At 42.7% G+C, this 25459-nt stretch overlaps 1 protein-coding gene across 5 annotated transcripts in view; it reads left to right on the top strand.

The window, feature by feature from the left end:
- Positions 1–19770, top strand: part of KCTD20 (potassium channel tetramerization domain containing 20) — a 43743-nt gene extending 23973 nt beyond the window's left edge. For 2 of the 5 annotated variants that reach the window (XM_043500636.1, XM_038379666.2), the window contains 7 exons: positions 12077–12264; positions 13749–14022; positions 14834–14936; positions 15374–15494; positions 17867–18064; positions 18775–18885; positions 19174–19770. In XM_043500636.1, coding sequence (XP_043356571.1) covers positions 12123–12264; positions 13749–14022; positions 14834–14936; positions 15374–15494; positions 17867–18064; positions 18775–18885; positions 19174–19469 — 1245 coding nt within the window. In that variant the 5' untranslated portion in view covers positions 12077–12122 and the 3' untranslated portion in view covers positions 19470–19770. Of the gene's footprint in view, positions 1–2031; positions 2136–12076; positions 12265–13748; positions 14023–14833; positions 14937–15373; positions 15495–17866; positions 18065–18774; positions 18886–19173 lie in introns of all 5 variants that reach the window. The other 3 variants (XM_043500637.1, XM_043500638.1, XM_038379661.2) reach the window with 2 other exon arrangements.
- Positions 19771–25459: the final 5689 nt, after the last annotated feature.

Below are 25459 nucleotides of genomic sequence, written 5' to 3'. Positions count from 1 at the left end.
TAAAGTACTATACGCAGAATAGAGGGAAACAATCAGGCATTTCATCAGACTTTAAAATGTAAAGTCTGTTACCAGAATTTTTGGGATTTACTGAATTGCATGAATCCTTGTGGACATTCTTTCCTTCTATAATTCTAACACTGTTGGCAAAATGAATCCACTGTGTATTAATAGAGCTCTTTCATAAAAAAGGAAAGTCATTTTGTAATGCGTGTGCATGCTGCTTCATACTGTAAAAGTGCCCTTTTATTACCTGATTGTGATTGTGACTTTACCAAAAGAGAAATTTCAATGTGCCATCTAGCGTGCATCAGAAAAACTATGTAAAAAGAGCCATTGTAGTATCAAGATATATTTGAGATGTATCTTTGTTGTTTGCTTTGGATCTGATTGCATGAATTACGAGAGAAGAGGAGAATGTGCAATGTTTTGTACATAAAAATGTGCTCCAGGTAATTTTTGGCTGTCATGATCAGGGTTGTAGCTAATAATTTGCAGTTTGTACATATCTTGGATCTACTGTTCCTTGGTCTAAATTAATATATATGTAATCTCCTGAAGTTCACATCCAAGATGCTCATTAGCCTACTGTCCTTGTTAAAACAAAGCAACCTGTCAGTCACCATAAAAGATTCCACAGAGAATTAAACATTGCACTTTGTAGTATATGCCTATCTATAGGACACCTGGGGTAACTTCTGTCTTTAGTTCAAAAGAGAAGGAACTAAGAAGCAAGGGCTATGCCACTGCTGTTGTGTTTGTGTGTAGAGATCTGCACATGATGGAGAGATTCACTTAATGTGAAGTACTGTACCATCACAGCGTTCCACAAAAATGTGAAAAATCCTCTATTTAAAGAAAAAAATCCACCAGCCCCAGCAATGCCTGGCAGTATGCCTCAATCTGAATCCTTCTCATGCTGTCAGATATTGCTTACGGCACAAACGGGGCTCAGCTATCACTGTCTATCCTGGCTGCTCATTGCATGTTCTCTATTAAGTCACATAAGTTTTCCCTCTCTCTCTCTAGCATTTGATAGAGGGATTCTTTTGACTGGCCCTTTTGCATGTTCCTCCAGCTGCCCAGTGGCACACCTGCAGATGCTCTGGCCTTCTTCTTAACACATGTCCCAAATATTTTCATCTTCTTTTTTGGTTGATTTTAATTTCAAATCGTCATACTGCTAAAGCGTGTAGTATTAACAAAGTTTTTTGTCTGAGAATTTCCTAAATGTTCATAAACATTTAACAGTTGTTAGTGACAGGAGGCCCTGTGGATCTGAGAAACTGTTCAGACCATGGAACTTAGCTGAAAATAAGGAATACAGTTTGAAAGCAGCAGTCAAAGGCTTTGTAGGTCACAAAGCAAAATAAAATTCCTTCACATAGCTCACATGTGTAAGAATTTGTTGTCCATAATTACGAAGCGTTCTAGAGAGAGTATTGTGTAATTTATGATTGTGTAATGTTCATAACAAGGCTAAAAATGGAAAAGGGCAGCATTACAGGGCAGGCATATCGAAGGCTAAAGATTATGTAGTGGCTCTGCATTTTTTTTTAATTATTGAAGGAAGTGAATTATTTTTCAATAATGAATATGTGAAGTAATTACATATTAAATATTTGGAATAACCGTTGGCAATAAAAATATGGGACTGAAAATATAAAAGATCAAACATCAATGTTATTGTGTGCACAAATTGTGCAGAAGTTTCAGTAACAGTAGCTTCAGCTTTGTAACAAGTCACTTTTTTACTGTATGTATTTGAGAGGCAATTCGTTTTTTCTGTTTAATGATAGCTCCACTTACTGACTGCAGGCAGAGAATCAGTGTGATTTACACACTGCATAATATGGTATTACTGCAAGACAAAAACCTCCCTCTGTTAAAAACCATACATTACTGGCACTGAACATGGAGCCATGGACTCACTTTTATGCTTGAGTGGATAAAGAATGATAGTTCATGTTTATTCAGACTAGCTTTTTTGAATGACAAATAGAAAAGCAGACTTTTCTCCCTCTTTATTAGTTTGATACAATTTACTGTGAAGATTTGTTTTGCTGATGTCGTTTTCGTATGTGTCATGCACAGAAAGGAGCAAAGCAGACCAAAAAGAGGAAAGTTCAGAAAAGGTAAGAAGCAGAAACAATATAGCAGGTTTCGATTTCTCCCAAGCCCACTGAAACCCCTCTGCACCAACTCCATTTTGTTTGTTATGACTGCAGGGGCACCCAAGGTAAAGCCTGAGAATCAGTGCAGTCTGGTGATACCTCCAGCCTCCTATACTTTAGATATAATATATATGATACCATATGGGAAGCCTAATAATTTTAACCAGCCAAAACTCCAGAAGTTTGATTCTGGTCTAATTTACATCAGTTGAACTCCATTGGTTTCAGTGGAGTCCCGCCTTTTTGAACTGGGCCCCTGTCTGCTATTGCCCTCTAATGGAGCTGTAAGTGTGTGTGTGTGCGTGTGTGTGTGTGTAAATTAACTTTCCTGCTTTTTCATCACACTTCTGAATCCCATCTTTCTCCAAGAAAAATCTGTTTCTGGAGTATAGCCAAATAATCCCTATCAAAAAGGAGTTGTCGGGCTAGCAGTTTATTGACACACAATACATCTGGGGGCAAGGCTAATGTGGGTGATGACCTATTCGCCACTGTCAACTGGGGCAACGTATAACCCCCGGCTCCACCACACCTCTCTGTAACTCACTGAAATCGGAGGTAGGGCACTTACAATCAGCCAGTGGGGCTTGTTCTCCCAACTCTTGGCCCTCTCCGGAGTGGTCCATAATTTCACTGTTCCTCATTGAGACTCCCCGACATTCGTGAGGTTCTGGTATACACACTGGAATTGTCTACTTTGTCCTGCTGTCAGACCCTGGGTTTGGAGTTCCATTTTATCCTCTCCTTCCCATCCAGGTCTTTCTCGGGCCTCTTTTGTAGCTTGAGAATATATTACTTCTTGTTCTTTTGCCTTTCTGTCCCATGAGTTACAGAAATCATTTATCTGCCACATCCCCTCAGTCTTAAGTGATGCTAAATGTTATCACCCTCTTCCCTTTGGTCCCAATTGTGCTATATATAGGCATAGCCTTGTGCTGAAGCCACATTGACCCATGGAGACCTCAGGGAAGAATTCCTTGCCGTAGTTCTCCAACACATGGGGGGAGCACTATACACCAAATCTCCACCCACCTGTGTTCACCAGTGCTTGGGGATATGCTCCCACCCCTTCTCATCTTTTGTGCCACAGTCATGGGCTGCAGTTGTGCCTGGCTGCTGAGCAGAGGCCCAAGGGATACGGGCTTCCCTCAGTGTCACATCAGAAACCTATTCCGTTGTGTTTATTGCTTCCTCCCTAGGTATAGATACAAAATTCACAAAAGTGGCCCCAATACTAATTCTTGTGACATGCTGTTCCTTCTATATTTTTTTCTCATTTTTCTTAACCTCTTGTGCAATCTCCGTTTTACTCTCCAAACTAGGAATTGTAAAGGCGTAGCCAAATGTGCAGTTTCCTTTCATTTTGGCATGTTCTCAGGATGTGTCTTAGGAAATTGCCGCACGGATAAACCTTTAGAAAGGCGTACAATTAGAGTACACATACATTCCTGTTCTAAATTATTATGTAGTATAGAATTAGGTCAGGCACACCCATTCTAAGTGTGTATTTCCTGCTTAACTCATGTTTCTCATCCTAGTTCCATATGGAAATTTATTTGCGGATTTAAAGGGACACTGTCACCTTAAAACTAAGATTTTGTTTTATTCATCTTGGTTACACTTTAAATTATTAAGTTGGAAGAATTTTAAATGTGAGATTGTTTCTTTGTTGCCTCTAGCATCTCGAATGGTGAATTAAACTAGTCACTTTCACTGTTTTTAGTCAGTTTTACTTTTCCTGCTGTCATGCAAAAAGCACAGTCCTTCAGTGCTGGGGCAGGGTTGCCAAACACTAAGGAAATGTTTAATTCCAAACAAAATTCAGTTTAATGTATGAAAAATTTCCATTAATATTAGGTTTTATAAAACCTCCTAACCTAAACCACCTGGTAATGTGTCTTTAAAAACTATTAACTAAATATCAAATTTGTATTGGGATAAGGAAGAAGGACATAGTATCGCTATGAAAATAAGAGTTAGTAGGAGACAGCTGGTCTGCACTAGGTTTTTATTATCTTTCATTTAATAAAATACTTTGAATATAAATAGAGCCTTGCTGGGATACAAAACTGCATCTGATCTGCAGACCATGTTTGCGGATATCTGCATCCGCGGATGCAAATATCCATAGGTATACAGCGGATATCTTCGGATTTGCCAGACTCTAAATACAGATGAACTTTGGTTGCTGGATATTTATTATTGTGAACAGACTTTAACTATTTTCCTTTGCCATGTTCTCTGTTTACAATTATTTTTTATTTTGTTCTGTCATAGGTGGCCCAGTCAAACCCTCTAATATCTGTGTGAGGGGACTGTGTGCTGTGGGGGGTGATCCCTAGTATCACAGGGAGCAGGGAAGGATAGTGTAGTAGAGGCAGCTAGCCATCCCCCCACCTTTCAGTGCACAACAGGGAAGATCCAAATGGAGGGTGTGACAGGTTCGGTCACAGAGACACCCTTGGGACTGTCACCTGATGTGCTGGAATTACATCTGAACCCGTTTTCCCTGCCAGCTTGGGACTTCAGAACCTTGCCTTGTTGAGCCAGACATGCTCGCCTGCTGCAACTAAGACCCAGGTCTGTTCCATGCCCCCAAAGCTGCAGACTTTAACCAAAAACTGCTCAACAGGTCACCTGTCTCCAGCACCCAGACAACCAGCTTCCAGTGGGATCCAAACCCCAAATAAATCTGTTTTACTCTGTATAAAGCTTATATAGGGTAAACTCATAAATTGTTTGCCCTCAATATCACTGATAGAGAGGTATGCACAACTGTTTGCTCCCCCAGGTATTAATCACTTACTCTGGATTAATTAATAAACAAAAGTGATTTTATTAAGAATAAAAAGTAGGATTTAAATGGTTTCAAGTAATAACAGACAGAACAAAGTAAGTCACCAAGCAAAATAAAGCAAAACATGCAAGTCTAATCCTAATACATTAAGAAACTGTTTACAGGTAAAATCTCACCCTCAGAGATGTTCCAATAAGCTTCTTTCACAGACTAGACTCATTCCTAGTCTGGGCCCAATCCTTTCCTCTGCACAGTCCTTGTTAGTTCCAGCAGACATCTTAGGTGGAAACTAGGGGTATTCTCATGACTGGCAGCCCCTTTTATTCTGTTCCACCCCCTTTTATAGCTTTGGCACAAAGTGGGAATCTCTTGTCTCTCTGGGTCCCCACCCCTCCTTCTAAATGGAAAAGTACCAGATTTAAGATGGATTTCAGTATCATGTGACATGGTCACATGTCACTGTAAGACCTCATTCTTCATTACCCATGTGCTGGGCCACACATCCACAGGAAGGCTTGCTGGTAAATAAACCATCTACAACCAATTGTCCTAGTCAATGGGAGCCATCAAGATTCTAAACCACCATTAATGGCCCACATTTTGCATAGTTACAATAGGACCTCAGAGTTATACTTCATATTTCTAGCTTCAGATACAAGAATGATACATGCATACAAATAGGACAAACACACTCAGTAGATTATAAACTTTGTAATAATACATTACAAGAAACGTTTTGCATAAAGCATATTCCAGTTACATCACATTCACACTCATAAGCATATTTCCATAAAACATTATGGAGTGCAACATCACAGAGGGTTCTACCTTATTGAGAATCATGTGGAACAAGCATCAGCCTGATTGTTATTTAACTCTGCAGAGTGTTTTGCAGGCTGTCCGAAAGATGCTGTACCAAATGAAGCTGTGTCCGTTTTCACTTTAAAATGTTGTAAAAGCTGTACTTCCTTTTTCCCTGCCAGACTGCCTTTGTAGTGTTTTACAGCATTCCTCAGTGAATCTCGACAGATAACCCTGCACCTTCCAGTTTTGTAACCAACACAATTTTTCTCTCAATCTCTTGATTATTGAGGATTGTTTTAATTTTCTACGTTATTTTAAAATGGAGACTTCCTTTTCCAGGAAATGGGCAAATATCCCAAGCCAAGTATATCAGCCCTGTAAATCTCCCCTTGCTAGATAGTCAGTAGGCTGCTGCATGTGGGCCCCACTACACAGAACCCATGTGCTCTTAAACTTCACTTGATCTGAGTAGACTCCAGCACTCTTTGACCTCTTGACACACTTTCTGGGCACAGTCTGTTACCCCTTCACAGAAGTGGAACCTCCTGGTTCAGCTGCCTGAGACCCCCAGATCCAGTGCTGACCTGTTTTCTCCCTCCCTGCAAAGAAATTCCAGTAGTTTAAGCACACTCTTTCCCAGAGCTCCAGCCTTGCAGGCACTCTGGTTTACAGTTTATCTCTTCAGTAATGCATGATAGTTGAAGCATATAACACACAGGCTTTGTAAAGGTTTCTAAGGTAATTACTGTTTACTTTGGATGGCATGAGATACACAGATCTAAACAAAATGATAAACCACCTTCCTTCCCTGCCTCAGTTTCCTCTCCATTCTTGAGAATTCTTTGGGATTTGGTCAGAGTCCAGGACCCCATTCCTGTATATAGCTTCGAGAAATAGAGTGAGTTTGTCTCCTGAAGCCAGCTTCTTTTTTTCTCAGCTGATACCTCAATCAAAAACTGTCCCCTCTGCTATGAAAACATGCCCCTCTGGACCTCTCTTGCCCCAAGTTTCCTTTAGTTTTTTTGAGCCTCTGCTCTATCACCTCTGTCCCTTTGTTCTCCTGTTTGGAGATTTTCCATTCTGCACTCCCTGCAGATAAACTTGATCAAAGTGGTTTTCCATCTCTGATACCCTTCTTTGCATATCCATTGTTTGGCTAGAGCCTAATCGTTAAGTTTAACAACTTTTCTTTTTTCTGAAGCTTCTTCCAGACAGGATGGCTGATACCAGGGACCTCGCCAGCCCATGGCTGACTCTCTATGCATTGAGACATTCACTGATACAACAATTTCATATAACTCACAGATTTCATAATATGCACATAGGTAGGTTCCTCAAATTGTCACACTAAGGCTATTCGTGTAACTGAAGTCGAAGTATCTTAATTTGACTTACCTGGCTGTCCTCACTGCAGCGAGTCGACCGCGGCAACTCCCCCGTCGACTCTGCTTACTCCTCCTGCCGAGGTGGAGCACAGGCGTTGATTCGGGGATCGATTTATCGCGTCTAGACAAGACGTGAGATGAATCGATCCGTGATAGATCGATCACTACCCACCAATCCAGTGGGTAGTGAAGATGTAGCCTAAGTAAATTCAAATGCCAGGAACCAGACCTGAGTTTTAATTTTGGCTCTGGCACTAACTCCCTTGCAAGGTCAGAGCCTAGAAGTTCAAAAACTTGTTTTGGGTGCTGAACTTGAGACATGATGGACCTGATTTTTAGAGGTGCTCAGTACCCAAAAGTCCAGTTGAAGGCATTTGGAGCTGAGGGCCCTCAACACCTCTGAAAATCAGGCCCAAGCTGTTTTAGGTTGGGCACTCAGAATCCGTGGCTACTTTTGGAAAAGTCCTTGTCTTCCCTGTGCCTTTGTTTGCTGTTATTAAAACACTTTCTGACAGTACCTCAGATGCGTGTTCAAAGAATTAATTAGTTATTGTTTGTAAAGAGCTTTGAAGATGAAAAGTGCTAATTATTATTTATATGCTTGTTCCCACCATGGTAAGGACTAAGGTGATGTACCTTTACCCCAGTCAGGACATTCATGAACTGGAAGGACTTCAATATAGCCTTGTTATATGGGCTTAAGAACCATTTTCCATGCCGGATTGTTCATATAATTGTAGGTACATTAAATAAGCATCTGTTGTGCCATTCACGTGTGGTCATGGCATAAAATGCTGACTCAATAACACCTATTTTGTTAATCCACCAAAACTGGGGTTTAGTCACGTCTATAAGGCACAGACTCTTGTTGGGGGAAGAGTGGAGCCACACTGCTGCAGTGGAAACACAACTGGCATTATTCACAGTGCATCAGTTTTTCAGAAGGGCTGAGCGCTCTCAGTTTCAGTTGAAATCAATGGGGAACACCAGCCACGTTGCCTCTAAGAACTCGCGGGATTGATACTGGTATGTACCTGCTGCTACATCTTGAGGACTGTTAGTCTGGTACCTTTCACCAGCACTAAATTCGCTTACTTATGCGCGGGGAAGGGGATGAGAAATAAGGTGTCGGAAAGCCAACTTCTTATAAAAAACACATTCAGCAGGTTATGTAAAAAGTAAAAAAGCTATCCGAGTCATATTACATTTATTGCAACTTATAGGTGTCTGGTACATCTAGCTTTCTCTTTCATAACACTGGTTTATAAGAAATTATGAGAAAGGATTGAGTCATTTCAATCCAGGCGCCTACAGAATGCTGGAGATCAGTTTATGGCTCATGGAATCTCTGACATATATGTGTATTTAATCCAGAACAAAGCTGATGGCAAGATTTGTTGGTTGACTGATCAAAAAAATTCAGTTGAGATTTGATCACAGCAGCTATTTGATAGTTATAAAATTATGATCAATAGGTAGCTGTATTTCCTTGTCACCTATCATTGCTTAAATGTAGTGTATTTGGAAGGTTTGATGTAAATGTATAGAGTAAGGTCTTGTCTACACTAGAAAAGTTTTGCTGTGGTATAGCTATACCAGCAAACCCTCCTAGTGTAGACAAATCTTATATCAGAAAAAAAGTGGTTCTACTGTCACACCGGTTCTCCAAGAGACATGAGCTATGCTGGCAAAGTCATTTTTATGCCAGTCTGTGAGTGCCTACAGTAGGGCTTATACTGCCATAGCTATGCAGGTGTAAAAAAACCAAACAAACGGCACTCCTAACCAGCAGCTATGCCAGTATAGGTTTTACATGTGGACCAGGACAAAAAATGTCTGATAAAGCTTTGTGATCTTAATTGATTTATTTTTAAATATATGCTATAGGTCTGTATCAAAATGAGTTACAAGAATTGCTGTAAAAAGAAAAGGAGGACTTGTGGCATCTTAGAGACTAACAAATTTATTAGAGCATAAGCTTTCGTGAGCTACAGCTCACTTATGCTCAAATAAATTTGTTAGTCTATAAGGTGCCACAAGTATTCCTTTTCTTTTTACGGATACAGACTAACACGGCTGCTACTCTGAAACCTGTCAAGAATTGTTGTGAATTTTTAAGTAGTTTGAAATTAAATGAAAGTCAGTTTTGCAATGGCATTGGAGGGTTTATAGTGTGCTGCAGTTTGTGGATGTACATATTCAGTCTTATTGCAGGCATAAGTTGCTAGAAACAGAGCTGTGTCATGTTGTGTTCGTTTAAAGGTGTTCATTACTTGGCGATTCATTTTGTCGTGCAGTAGGATGAGTGTGACCAAATTCTAGTAATTGGTGATAGGAATTCTGTGCAATGTTGCATTGTGATCTCTTAAATTTCCTCACTGAAATGTCCTTACTAGGTCTCTCACATTGCTGTGTATCCATTGGAGCCAGTCATACGTATCTAAAATAGAATTGCGATTCAGAAGAAGGTGCTGTGGTTGCCAAGGAACTATTTTTTTCTCATGAATATTAATGAAGCACAAGCAGCCTCTTTGCTAAAAATATGCAGAAATAAATACATTGCTAAATTAGTGTTTCCATTTAGAAAAAATAATTAGTTGTCGCTATTGTTAATTTCTAATTGGGAATGAAACACTTCCATTGAGCTGCACTAATGACAGTCCTAAAACCCTTAGTTCAGCTCCGTTGTACTGCTCATTAAGATCATCCCTCTTGGCGCATTATGACTGAAAAGCGCCTTCGCTGTTATTTATCAGTAGCTCGTTGTTTCATTATCTAATCTATTTTATTCACTAATTCTGTAGCTTGGTACATGTTATGTCCTGTTTTACAGAACACACTTGAAGACATTAGACTCTAATTGAGAGAAAGGCAATACAACTGAATCATGGTTGAAGCTCAGGAAGTGGTAGACACCTCATTAGTGAAATCAGTGTAGGAAAGTTTTTTTTTAAAATAAGAGGGATTTGAAGGATCAAAGGGCGGGCTCCCAAAGCAAAGAGAGGGAAAAGTTGTCTTGTATCAGGCCTGGCATGAAAGTGTCAAATTGAGAATGGGAGAAAGAGGCAAAGAAGAGTTGTTGGGAGAGAGGATACAGAGGGATTGGGTGAAACGAGCACAGATAGATGGGTAGAGCTTTATGAAGATAATGACAGACAAAGGGAACTTAATGTGGAATGAGAAGAAACCAATGACTAGATACAAGGAGTAGGGGTGATGGGCTCACAATGGGAAAAGTGGAAGAGGTGGCTTTTAGCGTACACGGGAGTGGGGGTTGCTTTAGTTAAAGCAAGAGCTGATGAAGGCCCGGACCAGGGTTTGGCAAGCGTGGGACTGCTCGGTAATAATGCAGGAACACTGTATGCGATATAGTTATCGGGATAGTTACTGTATGATTGTATTGGGTTAAGTATTGGGAGGTTTAATATACAGCAGCACTGGGTTAAATCAACAGAGTTGGGAAACCAAGAGGAAGGCAACACAGTGGTTTGAGATAGGACATCTCCTGGCAAGCATTTCCAAGTGGCCTGAGCTATTAACTTTGAAGATCATACCTTCTGGGCTCCAGCCAGGTTACAAAGCTTGTTTTGCCAGTGCTGGGAACCAGCAGATGAAAAAGACTATAAACAGTTAAAAGGACTCTGTCCAGCAGTCACTCAATTTTTTGAGGGCTCTTTGGGGGACAGACTGGCACACTGGGAGGGCTGTCTGAGGAAGTTAGGCCTTCTAGGTTCCCTTCGGGGGGGGGGGATGGTAACCCCATAGGTAAGATAGATGTGTATAGACCATTTATTGTTTTTCTCTTGTTTTTATGCTTTGTTCGTGTAATTAAGATTCAACAATACGTTGGTTTAAGAAGGCTCTCTGATTACTATTTATCACTGGTCATAGACTCCCAAAGGGAAGAACTGCAAGTGCCAAACCCATTTGGACCTGCTGGCTTAGCATGGTTGATACACAGGGTACTGGGACCCAAGGCCCAGGCTAAGAGTGGGAGAATTGCATGTCTCTACCCCAGGAGAGGAATGTCATGAGGCTGGTACCCAACGGGTGCACTCAGAGACCAGAGAGATCACCGAGACACACCTAGCCTAACCCTGAGACAGGGTTTTAGTAGAAAGGATGGAGAGGAAAGGCTGGATTATTAAGATGTTTGAGGTGAAAAAGCGACAGGGTTTAGGTATTGCATTTTAGGATTGGAAGACCTCATGTGCAAGAAGGTTCAAGGGGAAAGCAGGGATAAGATGGCACTACACAAATACTGGGAGGAAATTGTGTGAAGGGGGGAGAACCTATTCAACACTGAACAAAAATGTAATTTCACAAACTCTTCAGAGAGTAGCTACTGAAGGAACCTCTAGGGGACATTGTACTCAGAGGAGGGAGGGTGTCTGCCTTCTAGGAGGGAGGGTTTGTTTGAGACTTGCCATCAGTGAATCCCCAATGGTCTTCCCTTTTCTTTCCTTGGAACCCCATTGTTGTCCCTGGTGACTGCAGTCAGTACACAGGAAGCTCTCTACCTTCTGGTGCTTGGCAGGGATGGGATACGAAAGGACTGCAAAGGTGAGAGGGAGCAGGCATGAGGTTGGGACCCTTGCTGAGGGTCAAAAAGGTTCATCTAAAAATGGCAAGTTTAGTTTAGATGTAGGACGAGCTTCCTAATGTTCTACAGTTCTAAAGTTCTGCAACAGAACATCTGCCAGGGAAAGTCACTGAGACTTCGGTGAACCATTCAAAATGAGATTAGATAAAACTCTCCATGGATTAGAGTAGGTAATATAAACTTGATCTGAAGTCACTGGAAAGACGCCCATTGACCTGAATGGGCTTCAGATCCAGCCCTAGGTAAAGGGAGTTGAACTCAATGACCTGCGAGGTCTCTTCCAACCCTGCTAGCCTGTGATCCTCTCTTATAGGACCTCTCTAAGGACTGGCAGTCGGTTTGCGTTACAGAGACCCAGCATGAATATTAACTGTGCCAGTGGGACTGACCAGTCAAGAAATCAAGAGTCCAGTCACTCTGCAGAAAATATAACTCCTCCAATCCATGATCCAGAAGAAGATAGTCAGACCCCTAACATTTCTTCAGTGCCCAGGAATGATGGTAAGGATGATGGACACATTTACTTTGTAACAACACGTAACTAAGGGAGACATGGTTTCAAAGGTCCTTTGATTCCTGGGGAAGTGTTTCCCAGGATCCGGAAGGCAATTCAGGATACTGAAGGACACATTTTCAGCCGGGCCTTGAAATGGCCTGCACTTGTGAGTGTACAGAATTGAACGTGCACCTACATGTGCCCTTACTTAGTTATTTGCACTTGCAAAATCTGTGTTAATCATGTCAGTATGAAAGATGCAGGTTCGGTCTGGGATAGTGTTGTCTTGGAAAGATCATCATGTCTCTTTCCCAAGCAGCCAGGAGGAAATCCACTGAAGCAAGCCCCCGTCTTTATCAGCCTATTCCTGGTTATCATGTACTTGACCGCTACATATATAATTCATATTAAAAGCTGTTTCTCAGTTAATATTTATCAAGTAATGGACATGATCCAGTGAGATGTCGTGTCCTCATCGCCAAACTTGACTTCAGTGGGAATTGAGGGCACTCGGTATCTCACAAAATCAGGCCCATTCTTTATGTTTATACCCCATATATTTGTTACTAATGGCACATGACAGGCCCTGTATATTTATACCCAAATGTCTGAGCTCTAATGATTTATTGCTTCAGTCAAACCCTTATTAAGTGACGGCTGTGTCTCGGAAAGGAAATAACATGTGTGTATTTAATATCTCAGTTTAGAAGCAGCTCTCAATTAAAACTAGTTATTAGTCAGACCTATTCTATACCGTTCTTAAAGAAGCCACCCTTGTTTCAAACCTGCCCTTGCAGGGCCGGGCCAGGGTCATATAGGATTACTTGGAAGCAATGGTATGATGGCCCTTTTACACTCCACAAAATTATAACTTTTATATCCACTCTAAACCCCAAATCCACCAAGAGGGCCCCTGTAATTGCAGAGTTCACTAGTGCCAACAGCTGGCCTTGTTTAGTTCGCTGAACCTTTCCCACACATACCATAGGGAAAGGTAATTAAATGAAACCAGCACAAGAGGCTGCCCTTAATACTGTGCATCCTGTCTCAAGTGACATCTTCAAAGTATCCTCAAATGTCCAGAAATAAGAGTATGATTCTGCTCCATCTTCAGTTCTTTGAGCGGTTGCTTAAGACAGGTATCAGTGTATTTTCTCTCAGCCTCATTTGAATCTTTATGCTCCCATTTTATCCACTTAAACATCCACATTAAACGGAGTTCCCTAGAACTGTAGGAAAGTTTGGATCTGATCCTAGATCAGACATCAGGCGGAGCTGTAGTGTGGTGTTACATAATATAATGTCCTGCAAAATGCTATTCCATATAGTGACATCCATTTTCAACTCGGAGTGTTGATGTCAGTCAGCAGCTCTTCCTTCTTGCATGACCTAAAGCTTTTCTATTTTAACTGTTTGGGTTTTAATATGAACTGAGCTTATCCAGCTAATAGTGTTTCATTCTCACAATATTTGTTTGTGTTGGGTTTAGATACCGAATTCAGATACGCTTCCTGCCCAGCAACTCCCCAGTTGAGTAACATGTTACCCACCTCTGAAGATACAACTGGCACTAATTCCAAAGCTGGGAGTAAAAGACATCTAGACCATTTTATTGCTCAAGAACGAAATGCAAGCAGCGCTATGGGCTCTACCAGTAGTTCACAAACCCAGGCCCCGGAGAAAGTGACTCTTGTTGTAGATGGCACTCGGTTTGTTGTGAATCCGCAGATTTTCACTGCTCATCCTGACACCATGCTGGGAAGGTAGGTGATTTCAGTAACTTTAAAGATGTTTAAAATGGGAAAAACGCTTTCCGAAAGGGACTAGAACGTGAGATCTCAGCTCTCATAAGCTAAGCGGGAGCAGACTGGTTCAGCACTTGGCTGGGAAACCTTGTAGTTTGAAGCCAGCAAGAGGGAAATTGATGATTCAGTAGGTAGTGCTCCCCGCTCCGAGTCAGTACTGAATCAGCAGTGAGTATGGCAGTAGGAGACACTGTGCACTGGCTCCCTTCAATCCTTGCCTTTCTGCTATTTGTCATGTCATTCACTCCTCCCCATCACTTTAATAGAAACCCAGTCCTGCTGTGAGTAATTCAGAGGCTTAGTCCCCCAACTGTCCCAGGAGCCTCCTGGAGATCCCTTCCAACCCAATATAACAAATTTTATTATGCAGATAAGTGACCTGATCGTAAACTCACTAGCTTGATTACTACTAGCCAAAGTATATATGCTCATTGCCACTCCGCTGTCCTTTTCCCCCGTCAAGCTGGACCTCAGTGGGAGGGCGTTTGTAGCCAAGAGGCATTTATCTGACCCAAGGTTGAATGCCAGCCTTCACAGAATAGTGACTGCTACTTCTTCCGTACAGTGGAATGGTTCAGTTTTGGACACAGAACTCTGCTACAGCAGGGCCTGTTTGAGATCGATGCTTTATTTTATTGGGACTTTACGATTTGCATTTGGGCCTCCAACTATATTAGAACTCTTTTGGATTGTTTTTAATGTCAGTGCACCATCTGGTCCACATTATGAATGTATTAAATATATTTGTGTATGTGTTTTTATCTTCCAGAATGTTTGGAGCAGGTAGAGAATATAACTTCACTTGGCCAAATGAAAAGGGAGAATATGAAATTGCGGAAGGAATTAGCTCCACGGTATTTCACACAGTGCTGGTGCGGGCACATTTTTAGCTATGAAAACAGTTGCTCATTGTGTTTGCAAAGCTGTGCTTCCTTCAAAGCAGCCGCATGCCCTTTCAAATTTACGTTCCAGAACTATTTTGCATTTGGATTATAAATCTTAATCTCCTCTTTTTTACGTGGCTCAATCTGCCATCTCTGAATTTGTGTTGCCACTTCTTTTCCCTCCCTTTATACCGTTTTGGTTTCTGAACTCTGCCCTCAGTCACCCCATTTCTGCATACATTAATTGCATGAATAATTCTTCTGTTGCACGGCAAAGCTGCTTTGTCTTTTTTTTGCTAGCTAACAAAATTGTGCGTGACTGTTTTCCCGCAGAACGATAAGCTAATTAACAACAATATTTCCAGGTTATCCTGAGATTCTTTTTTAAAGAAACATCATCTTCCTCCTTAACAATTTATTTACAGGACTATTACAAAACTGGAATGATTCACTGCCCCGATGGAATTTCTATCCCTGATCTCAGAGATACGTGCGATTACCTCTGTATCAACTTTGATTTCAACACAATCAAATGTCAAGACCTAAGTAAGTAGGGGGGGAGAGGAAATTAGCTAGAAGTTAAGGCTTGATCCTGCAGGGTGCTGCACACTTTGGCCCCAATCCAGCAAAGCATTTAATCATGTGCTTTACTTTGAGCAGTTTTGTCCCATTGACTTCAGTGGCAGTACTCATGTGCTTAAAACTAAGCGTGTGCTTAAGTGCTTTGCTGGACCAGGGCCAGAGTGCTCCGCATCTTGCAGGATACGAGTTCTTGCTCTTCACTTTGTGTGTGATTGCAAGAATTTAAATACTTGGAGGGCTATGGCTGGTTATGATGCTGTAATGAGGTAATATTTTTGTGACCCCTGTGTGGGCCTCAGTTTCCCTTATGCATTGCATCGTTAATGGGAGGAGGACAGTTCGCTCTCAGAGCAGGCTGAGATATTGGTATGAATGACGCCCAGCTGTCTGAGCCGGAATGAGTCATTGAAAAGGGCTGGCTGGGGCTGACCCCATATCTAGGGTGAATCTGAGAAGATAATAGCCGATCCAATCACCAGGACTTTGACCCCTCGGCCAGGTCTACATGTGGCAGTTTACAACCCAGGGTTGCCACGTAAGGTCGCTCGTGTAGCTGCTCTAAGTCGACAGGAGAGAGCTCTCCCGTCGCCATGGCGCTATGCATGCTACCCACTGATGCCGGTGAAACTTACATCGCTCAGCAACATAAACCGTGAGCGACATAAGTTTGGCTGGCATAAGTGGTAGTGCCATGGCTCTAGCAACCAAGGGCCCAGAGGCAGATGGATTTCCCCACCTCCCAGCAGGAAAGCTGGGCAAACTTCATCTTGGCAACAAAGGACTGGGAAGATGTGAGGTGGGGGTAAGAGTGGCTGCTGGAAGGAGTCTGACAAAGGAGGTAGAACTAAGGGCTTGTCTACATTGAAATGCTGCAGCACTTCAGTGTAGACGCTACCTATGCCGAGGGGAGGGGATTTCCTATTGGCGTTGGTAAGCCACCTCTCCAGGAGGTGGTAGGTAGGTCAATGGAAGACTCCTTCTGTCGACCTAGCATTGTCTACACCGGGCGTTAGGTCGGCTTAACTGTGCTGCTCGGGGGGGGGGAGGGGGGATTTTTCACACCCCTCACGGATGTAGCTGGGTCCACCTAATGTTTAGCGTAGACGAGGCCTGAGAGAGCCTCAGAGCTTGAACAATGGGGTTCACTATAGCTTGGCTGAGGTCTGGGTTAACCAGAATGGGCTATGCTTTAACCTTCAGCTCTCTGTGGTAACCTAAAGCCTTCCTATGCTGTGTTCCAATTAACTAACAAACCCAACTGTTGAGTGTCACTCCAAGTGCTTGCTGAGATGCATTAATCCCTGAAGAGCGTGCAAGTCTCTGCCAGGCGTCTCTGTCTGCTGCACTCACTGTGAAACAGGAGTGCTGGTGCCCCAGAGGTTCAGTCTAAGGAGGGGGTTGAGATAGCATTGACCTACCCTGTGCAGGAAGAGTGAGACCCCTTGGAGTCCGGCAGGCACACCGAAGGGGTTCCTCCTACAGCCTGTTTGAAACCTGGGGTGCCTACTGCTGATCCCGTGGATCTGTGACAGATGCATACATTTAAATTCACTGTAAGAATTCAAAATTCTCAATTATGATTTTACTATATTAATTGGGTCTGGGCTCTTCTTTTTTTTTTTAAATCGTTCCTTGTAATGGCCATAAAATTTGTATTCTGTTTTTGCTATTGCCAGCATTGTGATCTGGGAAGTGGACTAGAGATACTGTTGGTATGAATGTGAATTTTTAAGGTGGTTGTAAAAGGTGCCCAGGGCCTTGGGATGGGTTCTCATTTGTTGTAGATTTAATACAATGATCAATAAAACATTGGGATGTATGTTATGTGAAAGAGTGAGATGGTTAAAGGGAGTGGGAGTTGGAAATTATAGGTTCTCCCAGTGACTGAGTGTGGGCAAGCCAGTGAGTCCATGCTTGGGTGCGTAACTCTATCTACAGGTGGCCTGAGTAAACACAGCTGCCATTGGGGTTAGAGATCTGTGCATGCTTAGCACCTCTGAAGATCAGGCCACCCTTATTTAGGGGCCTAATTATAAATGTACAGTAGGAGCCTTGTTTTGAACCATTTGGCCTTGATTTTTTTTCCTACCCTCAGTTTCCCATCTGTAAAATGGGAATAACACTTTCCTTACTGGGAGGTTGAGGCTTTGGTCGTTAATGTTTATAAAGTGCTTTGAGATCATCAGATTGAGTGATGCAGAAAGGGAAGTGGTGGTTTTAAAACCATCTTAAGGAGTCATACCCCCAGAAATGTGTGTCCTACTTCAGCTTGACATCAGTTTGGTATAAAACACAGTGGCAGATCAGTAATTTGTACTTGATTGGTTTCCTTTTAGGTGCTTTGTTGCATGAACTCTCTAATGATGGCGCTCACAAGCAGTTTGATAACTACCTGGAAGAGCTTATTTTGCCCATAATGGTGGGTAGCGCCAAGAAAGGAGAACGTGAATGCCACATTGTAGTATTAACAGATGAAGACACAGTGGACTGGGACGAAGACCATCCACCTCCAATGGGAGAGGAATACTCACAAAGTAAGAACTGAGAATTGTTTTGTAAAATCATTTGTTGAATGGGGTGACAGATAGCTTCCAGTGACTGGCTCTCAGATCCTGGCTAAGGACATTTCCTTGTATTGAAAAGATGATAATGGCTTGATATTTACAGAGGTCCTGAGCACTTGTTGACCGACCAAACCCTGGATGTGTATTTCAGAATGCTTGATTCACTCAAATTATTCTGTTGAGACTTCATTAGTGGGGGAATGGGTTACCATGGAGTGGGAGATTTAATCAAAAACTTGTGCTTTAAAATAAATATTTTTACAATGTTCTCATTAATATCGGCATGGGTAAGTGTTTAGTGATGACAGGGTCAGGTAGAACGTTTCTGTATAAGCCATATAGCAGAGCTTGATTTTAACCTTTTGCTATCAGTGGCTGTAGGAGTTCTGTTAACACGTACAAAGCCGAATATCCCAATGAAGATTGGTGGTTTTGCTCTGCTGTTAGATTTCTGGCTTCAAACAGAGACTTTCATAGTGTATTTCCTCTGCTTTTGTCAGTGGACCCAATCCCTCCTTCACTCAAGGTTTGTATTGATATTAATGGGAGCATTATACCTAAGGCTGACTTTTCCAGCCCACAGGCATTGCAGGGTAAATAGTCCAGCTGATAACAATTAGCCAAATGCTAGATGGAGATGCATGTCTTGTTGTGACTAATGAATCACTTTGTTTCTCAAGTTCTTTACAGTTCCAAGCTGTACAGATTCTTCAAGTACATTGAGAACCGTGATGTTGCAAAAACAGTCTTAAAGGAGCGTGGGCTGAAAAATATTCGAATTGGCATTGAAGGTAAATTTTGTTTCCTAAACACCACCACAAACCTTAAATAAAAAAAGGGAGAACAATTGGTTTGGACACCAACACCACTGCTGCCAGAATCTGAAGCTCTGTACTCTAGTCCTAGTTCATTCTTACAGGGTCTAAACGTGGAATGAGAGCACCTTTCTACCTAGTGCATGAGGTGTTGTCCCAGCATTCTTGCCAGGCCATAACTTGTTTTGTAGGGTTCCTTTTGTTTGAGCGGTGCTGCAAATCATGCAAGGGGTGGATTGGACTAACAGGCTGATTATGTTTCAGGTTATCCCACATGTAAAGAGAAGGTCAAGAGGAGATCCGGAGGCCGGTCAGAAGTTATATACAACTATGTACAACGGCCATTCATCCAGATGTCTTGGGAAAAAGAAGAAGGAAAGAGCCGTCACGTTGACTTCCAGTGTGTTAGAAGCAAATCTCTAACAAACCTGGTGGCAGTAGGTGAGGATGTTTCAGAAGACCAGGAACTTCTGATGCATCATCCACCCCAGGTAGACGAACTCGATAGGTTAAACGCACCATTCTCACAAATAGTTCCTAATGATCTGCCGGATTCGTAGAGACTAAGGGGTTTGTGGGTTCCCAGTAGCGCTCCTGTGTTGGGAAATTTCTCAGCATCATTTCATCCCAGGACATGGGACACGCTGTCTTGCAAGGTGGTTTATCCTTGTAGTCGCTCTTATTATAGTGGAATATTTCAAGCATGTTAATAATGAGCTATGGTCCCTAAATCTAATGGTGCAGTTGCAAGCACAGTCTCCTTGAAAAGGAAGGGATGGAAGCTCTTCCTGGCTGGAAGTTTTGAGATTTCCCCAGGTGCCTGTGTCCATGTGGATTGGTGGTGATTGAGCTTTACCTAAACCTGTGAAAAAAAGAACAACTTCTTCAGCATGAGAAGGGGAATTCCATGAATATTAGCATCAAACAAGAAGTGTATTATAGACGCTTGCCTTTGTTTTAACAATAATCACTCAGTTACATGAGACAGCAGATTCCACTTTTCCATCCGAGCACAGATGTGACACTATTGTGTCAGCAAAACATCATGTGTGGAGGAATGTTTGCACCACCAGTAGGCTTTGCATCCAGCATGTACTCTAGAAAGGTGGAGCTAGTTTAACAAGTAGCATTCAGATGGTCACAGGCTCATTTACAGTTCTGTGCAAGACAGAATCACCTTTTTTTATTAAGGACAAGGTTGTGCTGTTGAGCTTAACCTGAGAAGTAGGTGGTTTGGAATGAAAACAAATCTAGATAATATTTTACCAAATAAATTGTCTGACTTAGCCTGTTAAATGCGTGAACCTCCTTTAGGGATGGCGCTGTACCCGAAGAACCACCGTTTCTTGCTGCACACACATGCTAAGCCAGAGTCTCTCAGCTCAGCAATTTACCTAGGCAGAACCTGTAGGTAGTTTTTTCTTCCTCCTTTTATAACTGCTGTAGCTAATCGTTCATAATTCCCATGGGCTTCAATGAGAGCACCCCACACCCATCCGATTGCAGATTTCAAGGCAGACTCCTTCCTTCCAATTTGCAACTGATTTGGGTAATTTTATTCTGTCAAACAGGCAAAAAGATAGGAGGAGGAAAGAATTTTAGCAGCATTTTATATATACACTGTGTAAGGAAGTAAATCTACAGCTGAGAGAAAATATTTCTTGCTTCTCCTGACTTGTTTTGGGAGGGGGGCGTGCGAACTAAAGGCCCAGTTCAGACTGGATACAGGAATGTACTAGCCATGACCGTGGTCAAAAATAGTTGCAGCTAGTCCAGTCCTGATTCCAGTACAAAGAGTGAAGTCCTCATTTTTTTAAAGGGGTGCAAATGCTCAGTTCTGCCCCTCCAAATAACTACACCTGCAGTTAATTGTGATTGAAACTCATACCACTTACACATTTGCCTGCCTACAAAAACAGAGCCCAGCTTCTTAAAATCAGCCCCTAAAAAAAGCATCAACTTTCAGCATTTCTTCTTCTCCCCGCAAAGCATTTTTCCATTCTTTTCCTCTGTCTGTTTACAGATTGTAAACTAGACTCTCTTGCTGCTAAAGGTATATTTGTATATTTTTTCTCACCATATTTAACTTGATATTAAGCACAAATTGTCTTACGAATATACAAACGCTGCTTTAGTTTAAAAAGAGACAAGCACTTGCTGATGTGTATCTAGTTTCTATTTGTATCTATGCTTGACTATCGCTGAGGCCAGGTTCCCATATTTGCAGTGGCTCGCTCTTGGCCTCAGAAGAACAGCAAACAGATTTCCTCTCCTTACAAGTGCCTAAAGGAAGGAGATTTTCAAAACTGCCTACGGAAAGTCACTAGGCTGGGTGCTCCTAAATCCCTTTAGATGCTTTTGAAAAGCTCCTCCTAACTCTTTAGGGCAGGACAGAAGTGTGTCCTTAGTTTTAATTTCTTTCTGTTAAATACTCGAAGACTTTACATGGCACATGAGAAAAATCTGCCTCCTGGAAGGCCCAGTTGCGTCCTTTCCTCGGGGTGTAGGGAGGTGCTCATATGAGCAGACTCATTGACTTCATTGGGAGTACTCACCAGTGTGATTGGCCTTACGGGTTGTACATTGTCTATTTATTGCTGAACCACCTTCAGTTTTAAGTAAACTAGATATATACTGGAGAGATGGTCTGGAATTTGAGTTTACATATTTCTGTACACACACACACAGTGCCCTCAAACCGCATCGGAGCATCAGGGGTTGGGCACCTGAACACCTTTCACAGGGTCAGACCCTTTTAGATTCAGTGGGTGTTGAGGGCACTCAGCACTTCATACAATCAGGTCTTGGTGAGTTAGGGGTATGGAATACATCTAATTAAGAAAGGGTTTACATAAACCATTCTGTTTACCCACAATGGTGTCCTTTACCATATCCCTTTTTGGAATGTTCTAAAGCAAATTCCACTGGAACATAGTTTAAAACTAAGTAAATGGTGACACTGAATGTCACCAACTGTTCAGGTACAAGATCAACTCGTTTCTTATGTTTTATATTTGGTTCAGTGTTACTCATGGTGTTTACAGGATCCTGCAGCTGTAAGGTTTCTTTTCTGTAATAAAGAATTATAATTTACATGTAGCCTCTGTTTTCTCTAGTAAGCAGAAAGGGAATTTTGAATGACCGAGCTGTCCATCAAGCCTGCAGATTCCCCTGTTGTGCTTTCTACTGACAGTTCTGTTCCTTTCGCTCCTCAGGATCCCGCTCACCCTTTATACAGCCCTGAAGAGAGCCCCCCCATTTTCCTCTGCTTTACTCTCAGAGCCCACTGTTGTCCTAGCCAAGGAAGATTGAATGAACTTATGGAGCCTGTCAGTGGAAGGCCAGAGCCTGTGAGGGTAACAAAGGGGACCTTCCTTTACTGCAGGGGCTGCGCTGCCCAAGAGCTGGCAGACAAAGTTCAGTTCCTGGGTCCCATGCAGTACTTACCCTTAGCAGCCAACCATTACTGTTAGGTCACATCTCTTTAAAGAGTTTCCCAGGCTTAGCTCTCAAGGGGCAGGGTTTTAGAGCCTTTTCAAAGAAAGGCCAGAGCTGTCACTGACCAGTGATGAAATCTCATCCTTTCCCAGCAGATTGAAGGGCTCGGACACAGCTACTGAAATTCAACTTCCGATTTTGGAATTAATGCTGTTTGTTCATCTAGCATAAACGTTTGTAGGTGTCAGGCCCATTTCAATCTTTCATGCAATTCTAGGCTCAGTTGGCTATAACAAGTTACACAATAAGCTTCTAATGCACCAGCTTTAAACATCAGTCCATTTAATGCTGGTATAAGTGATGGCCAAGACTTTCAGAAAGGGCTAGTGATATTGGGGCTCAGTTCTTGGGCGCCCAACATGACAACTTAAAGAGACCTGATTTTCAGAGTACAAGCCTTTGACCCTTGGTTAAAGTGTCTGGTCAAGAGCTGTGGGTCAGAATACCCCGAGCCTTGCCTAAATTTGATTGCCGATTCAGCTTTCACAGCAGGCATGCTAGTTCCATAAAGAGCTGTCCCTAACACCCCACAATCCAAACTGTGCAAACAACAGGGAGTGAAATAACCGAGTGGCACTCAGATGGTCTGATCCACTAAAGGAAAAGAAACTGAACTCCTGCATCTATTCCCTCTTCCATTTGAACACCATACACCCTTTTTTCTAGCCCTAGATTCCTTCCTGGGGATGTGGCAAAGTCTAACAAACAAGAACAGCAGTCCTGATTGCCCCTGACCCTCCAGCTCCATGGAAATAGAGCTGAAGACCCAACCCTAGCATCCTAGTAACAGGTGCAGCTCCTTCCCTGTGCACACAGCAAGGGTTAAGCTCACATGCAAAAGATCATCTCTGCACACGTTTCAGGGGTTACCGCTTAGCCCTGTGATGATTTACTTAAGACAGGCTCTGTACTGGGATCAACATGCCATTGTGCTAGACACTGTACACACAACAGAGACAGCCCCTTACACAAAACACTTACGGAGTATAAGACAAGGGGAGCAGTGAGTTGTCTAACCATTGTCAAGTGTTTTGTAGGTGTCGTGCCAGCCTGTGGTTACTAAAAAGTTTTAAAACACTAGATCTAGACAGGTAGCAACACTCAACTTGTCTACAGCTGTTCTGTTGCTGCAAGTGTAGCCTAGGGAAAAAATAAGGTTACTGCACAAATCGAGAAGGAGTTACTACAATGGAGGAGGACAGATTTTACTCACTCTTCAGCAGTTTCATTCCTGTTTTTGGTCAGTGCTGTTGGCTGCCTCTTGTGTACAAGACTGTAACCGTTTGGCATAATCATCAGCCATTGTCCAAGATCCCTCTGGCTGGGTATGGTGAAGGCTAGCACTGAAGGCTGCTGACTGCGTGGGGTAGCTTGAACAGTGCTTGGAAGGCTTGAGGTTCTTCATCTTCATGAGCAATAATTTGTCACTGTAAAACAAAAGCTCCATGAGTTTCATAATGCATTCCACATGAATCCAATTCACTGAATTTTCTTTTTAATTTGGGACAGGCAGGTGGAGGGGATGTGTGTTCATTCATTCCTAAGAGTGCCTTAGAACTTAAGATGGAATCAGGACCAGCTTCTGACTCAAACCTTGAGCTACAAAAGGCTACCTGAACAGTCCTTGTTTCTATAGCCCCTTCTAGCTGAGGATCTCCAAGCACATTGAATGAGCTCTCAGCACTGGATAGGGGCAGGTAGGTATCAGCCCACTGGAAGAGACACTGGATTGGGAGGCAGGTGACCTGAATTCCATCCATGCTCTGACATGGTGGGTGATCTTAGGGAGTCAAAGACAGGCCCATTTATAGGTTCCTAGGCTGAAGAGCTAGCAGTTGCTTATCAAGTCGATGACAATTATGGAAGTTTCCACAAAGAAGCAAGAGTCACAGCAAGTCAGAGTTTAATTTTACCACTTGGTAATTTCAATAAGTGGCAAAGCGGCCTGGGTAAGAGACCCACATTACTGCTACCCCCTGATAAATGCCACCAGGTTTCTGGGACTAGAGTGATTTGTACAAACAGGAAAATGTGGCCCTGAAGCCATCTTTAATTAGACCCAGTAAGAGCAGAGAATACCTGCCAACGTTTAGTAACCACTCTGCATCTAAGCTGGCCCTCCTGGGCTAAGAAGATATTTTAAGTCCTAGATCATTTGTAAAAAAAATTAAAAGAATCTAAAGCACAATTCTAAGTTAGCTCCAGTGACAATTCACCCATCTACTGCATTCTAGCTGATTGCAACTTGAGCTGGGGCTACAGCCTTTGTAAACAAACAGCTTTAGGAATCCCAAGCCCTATTAAGTGGAATTACAGCTGTAAGTGATGATCAGATAGTGGCCCAGGGCTGTGCGCTTTGGCAAGACTGATCCTGTGCTCAAAAGCATACTGGACAAAAACTTGTGTTGAGGTCTGAACTGCCAGCTGGCTGCAGCAGGCCACAGTGTGGTAGGAAAGGAGTCTAATCTTCACTCATGCCACCAGAGCCTCCTTCAGGTCATTCTTCACTCCCTATTCCTGTCTCCACACAGCACTCCCACCTCCCTAAACGTAACCCTCCTTTTACCAAACCACTTCTCTTCTACTTGATGCCCAGCCCCACCCGACAGCAACAATAAACCCTACGCTTTCCCCTTACAGTAATAATAGGCCACATCACCAGCTGCTGTGCACTGACGAAGCTCCATTGAAATCAGCGGAAGTATTCTGATTTACACCAGCTGGCAATCTGGCCCAGAATCTTAAACCAGGAACATCACATGCTCCTCACCAAAGCAGCTTGTAACAATCCTCATTCGGGGTCCGGTTGGGGAGCGTGGCCTAGTGCTCACGGCCACAACTCCTGACTGCCAAGGGGGTTGGAGAGGGGAGCCCAGGCCTTCCCATTCCACCCAGGGCCCTTTGGGCTATCAGTGGTCTGGCAACCAAGGCTGCTTAAGGGGGTCCTCCCTGGGCCTCTTCCCCTTTCCCCCCACATCATCTTAGTCCGAGATTTTCCCCTGGTGGGGAAACCCAAACCACAATAAGTAAGAGGGGGTTACCATTGTCCAAG

The sequence above is a fragment of the Dermochelys coriacea genome, chromosome 21, assembly GCF_009764565.3.
Source record: "Dermochelys coriacea isolate rDerCor1 chromosome 21, rDerCor1.pri.v4, whole genome shotgun sequence".
NCBI classification, from domain to species: Eukaryota; Metazoa; Chordata; order Testudines; family Dermochelyidae; genus Dermochelys; species Dermochelys coriacea.
The sequence above is the reverse complement of the archived record's forward strand: the minus strand, read 5'-3'. Positions and strand labels throughout refer to the sequence as shown.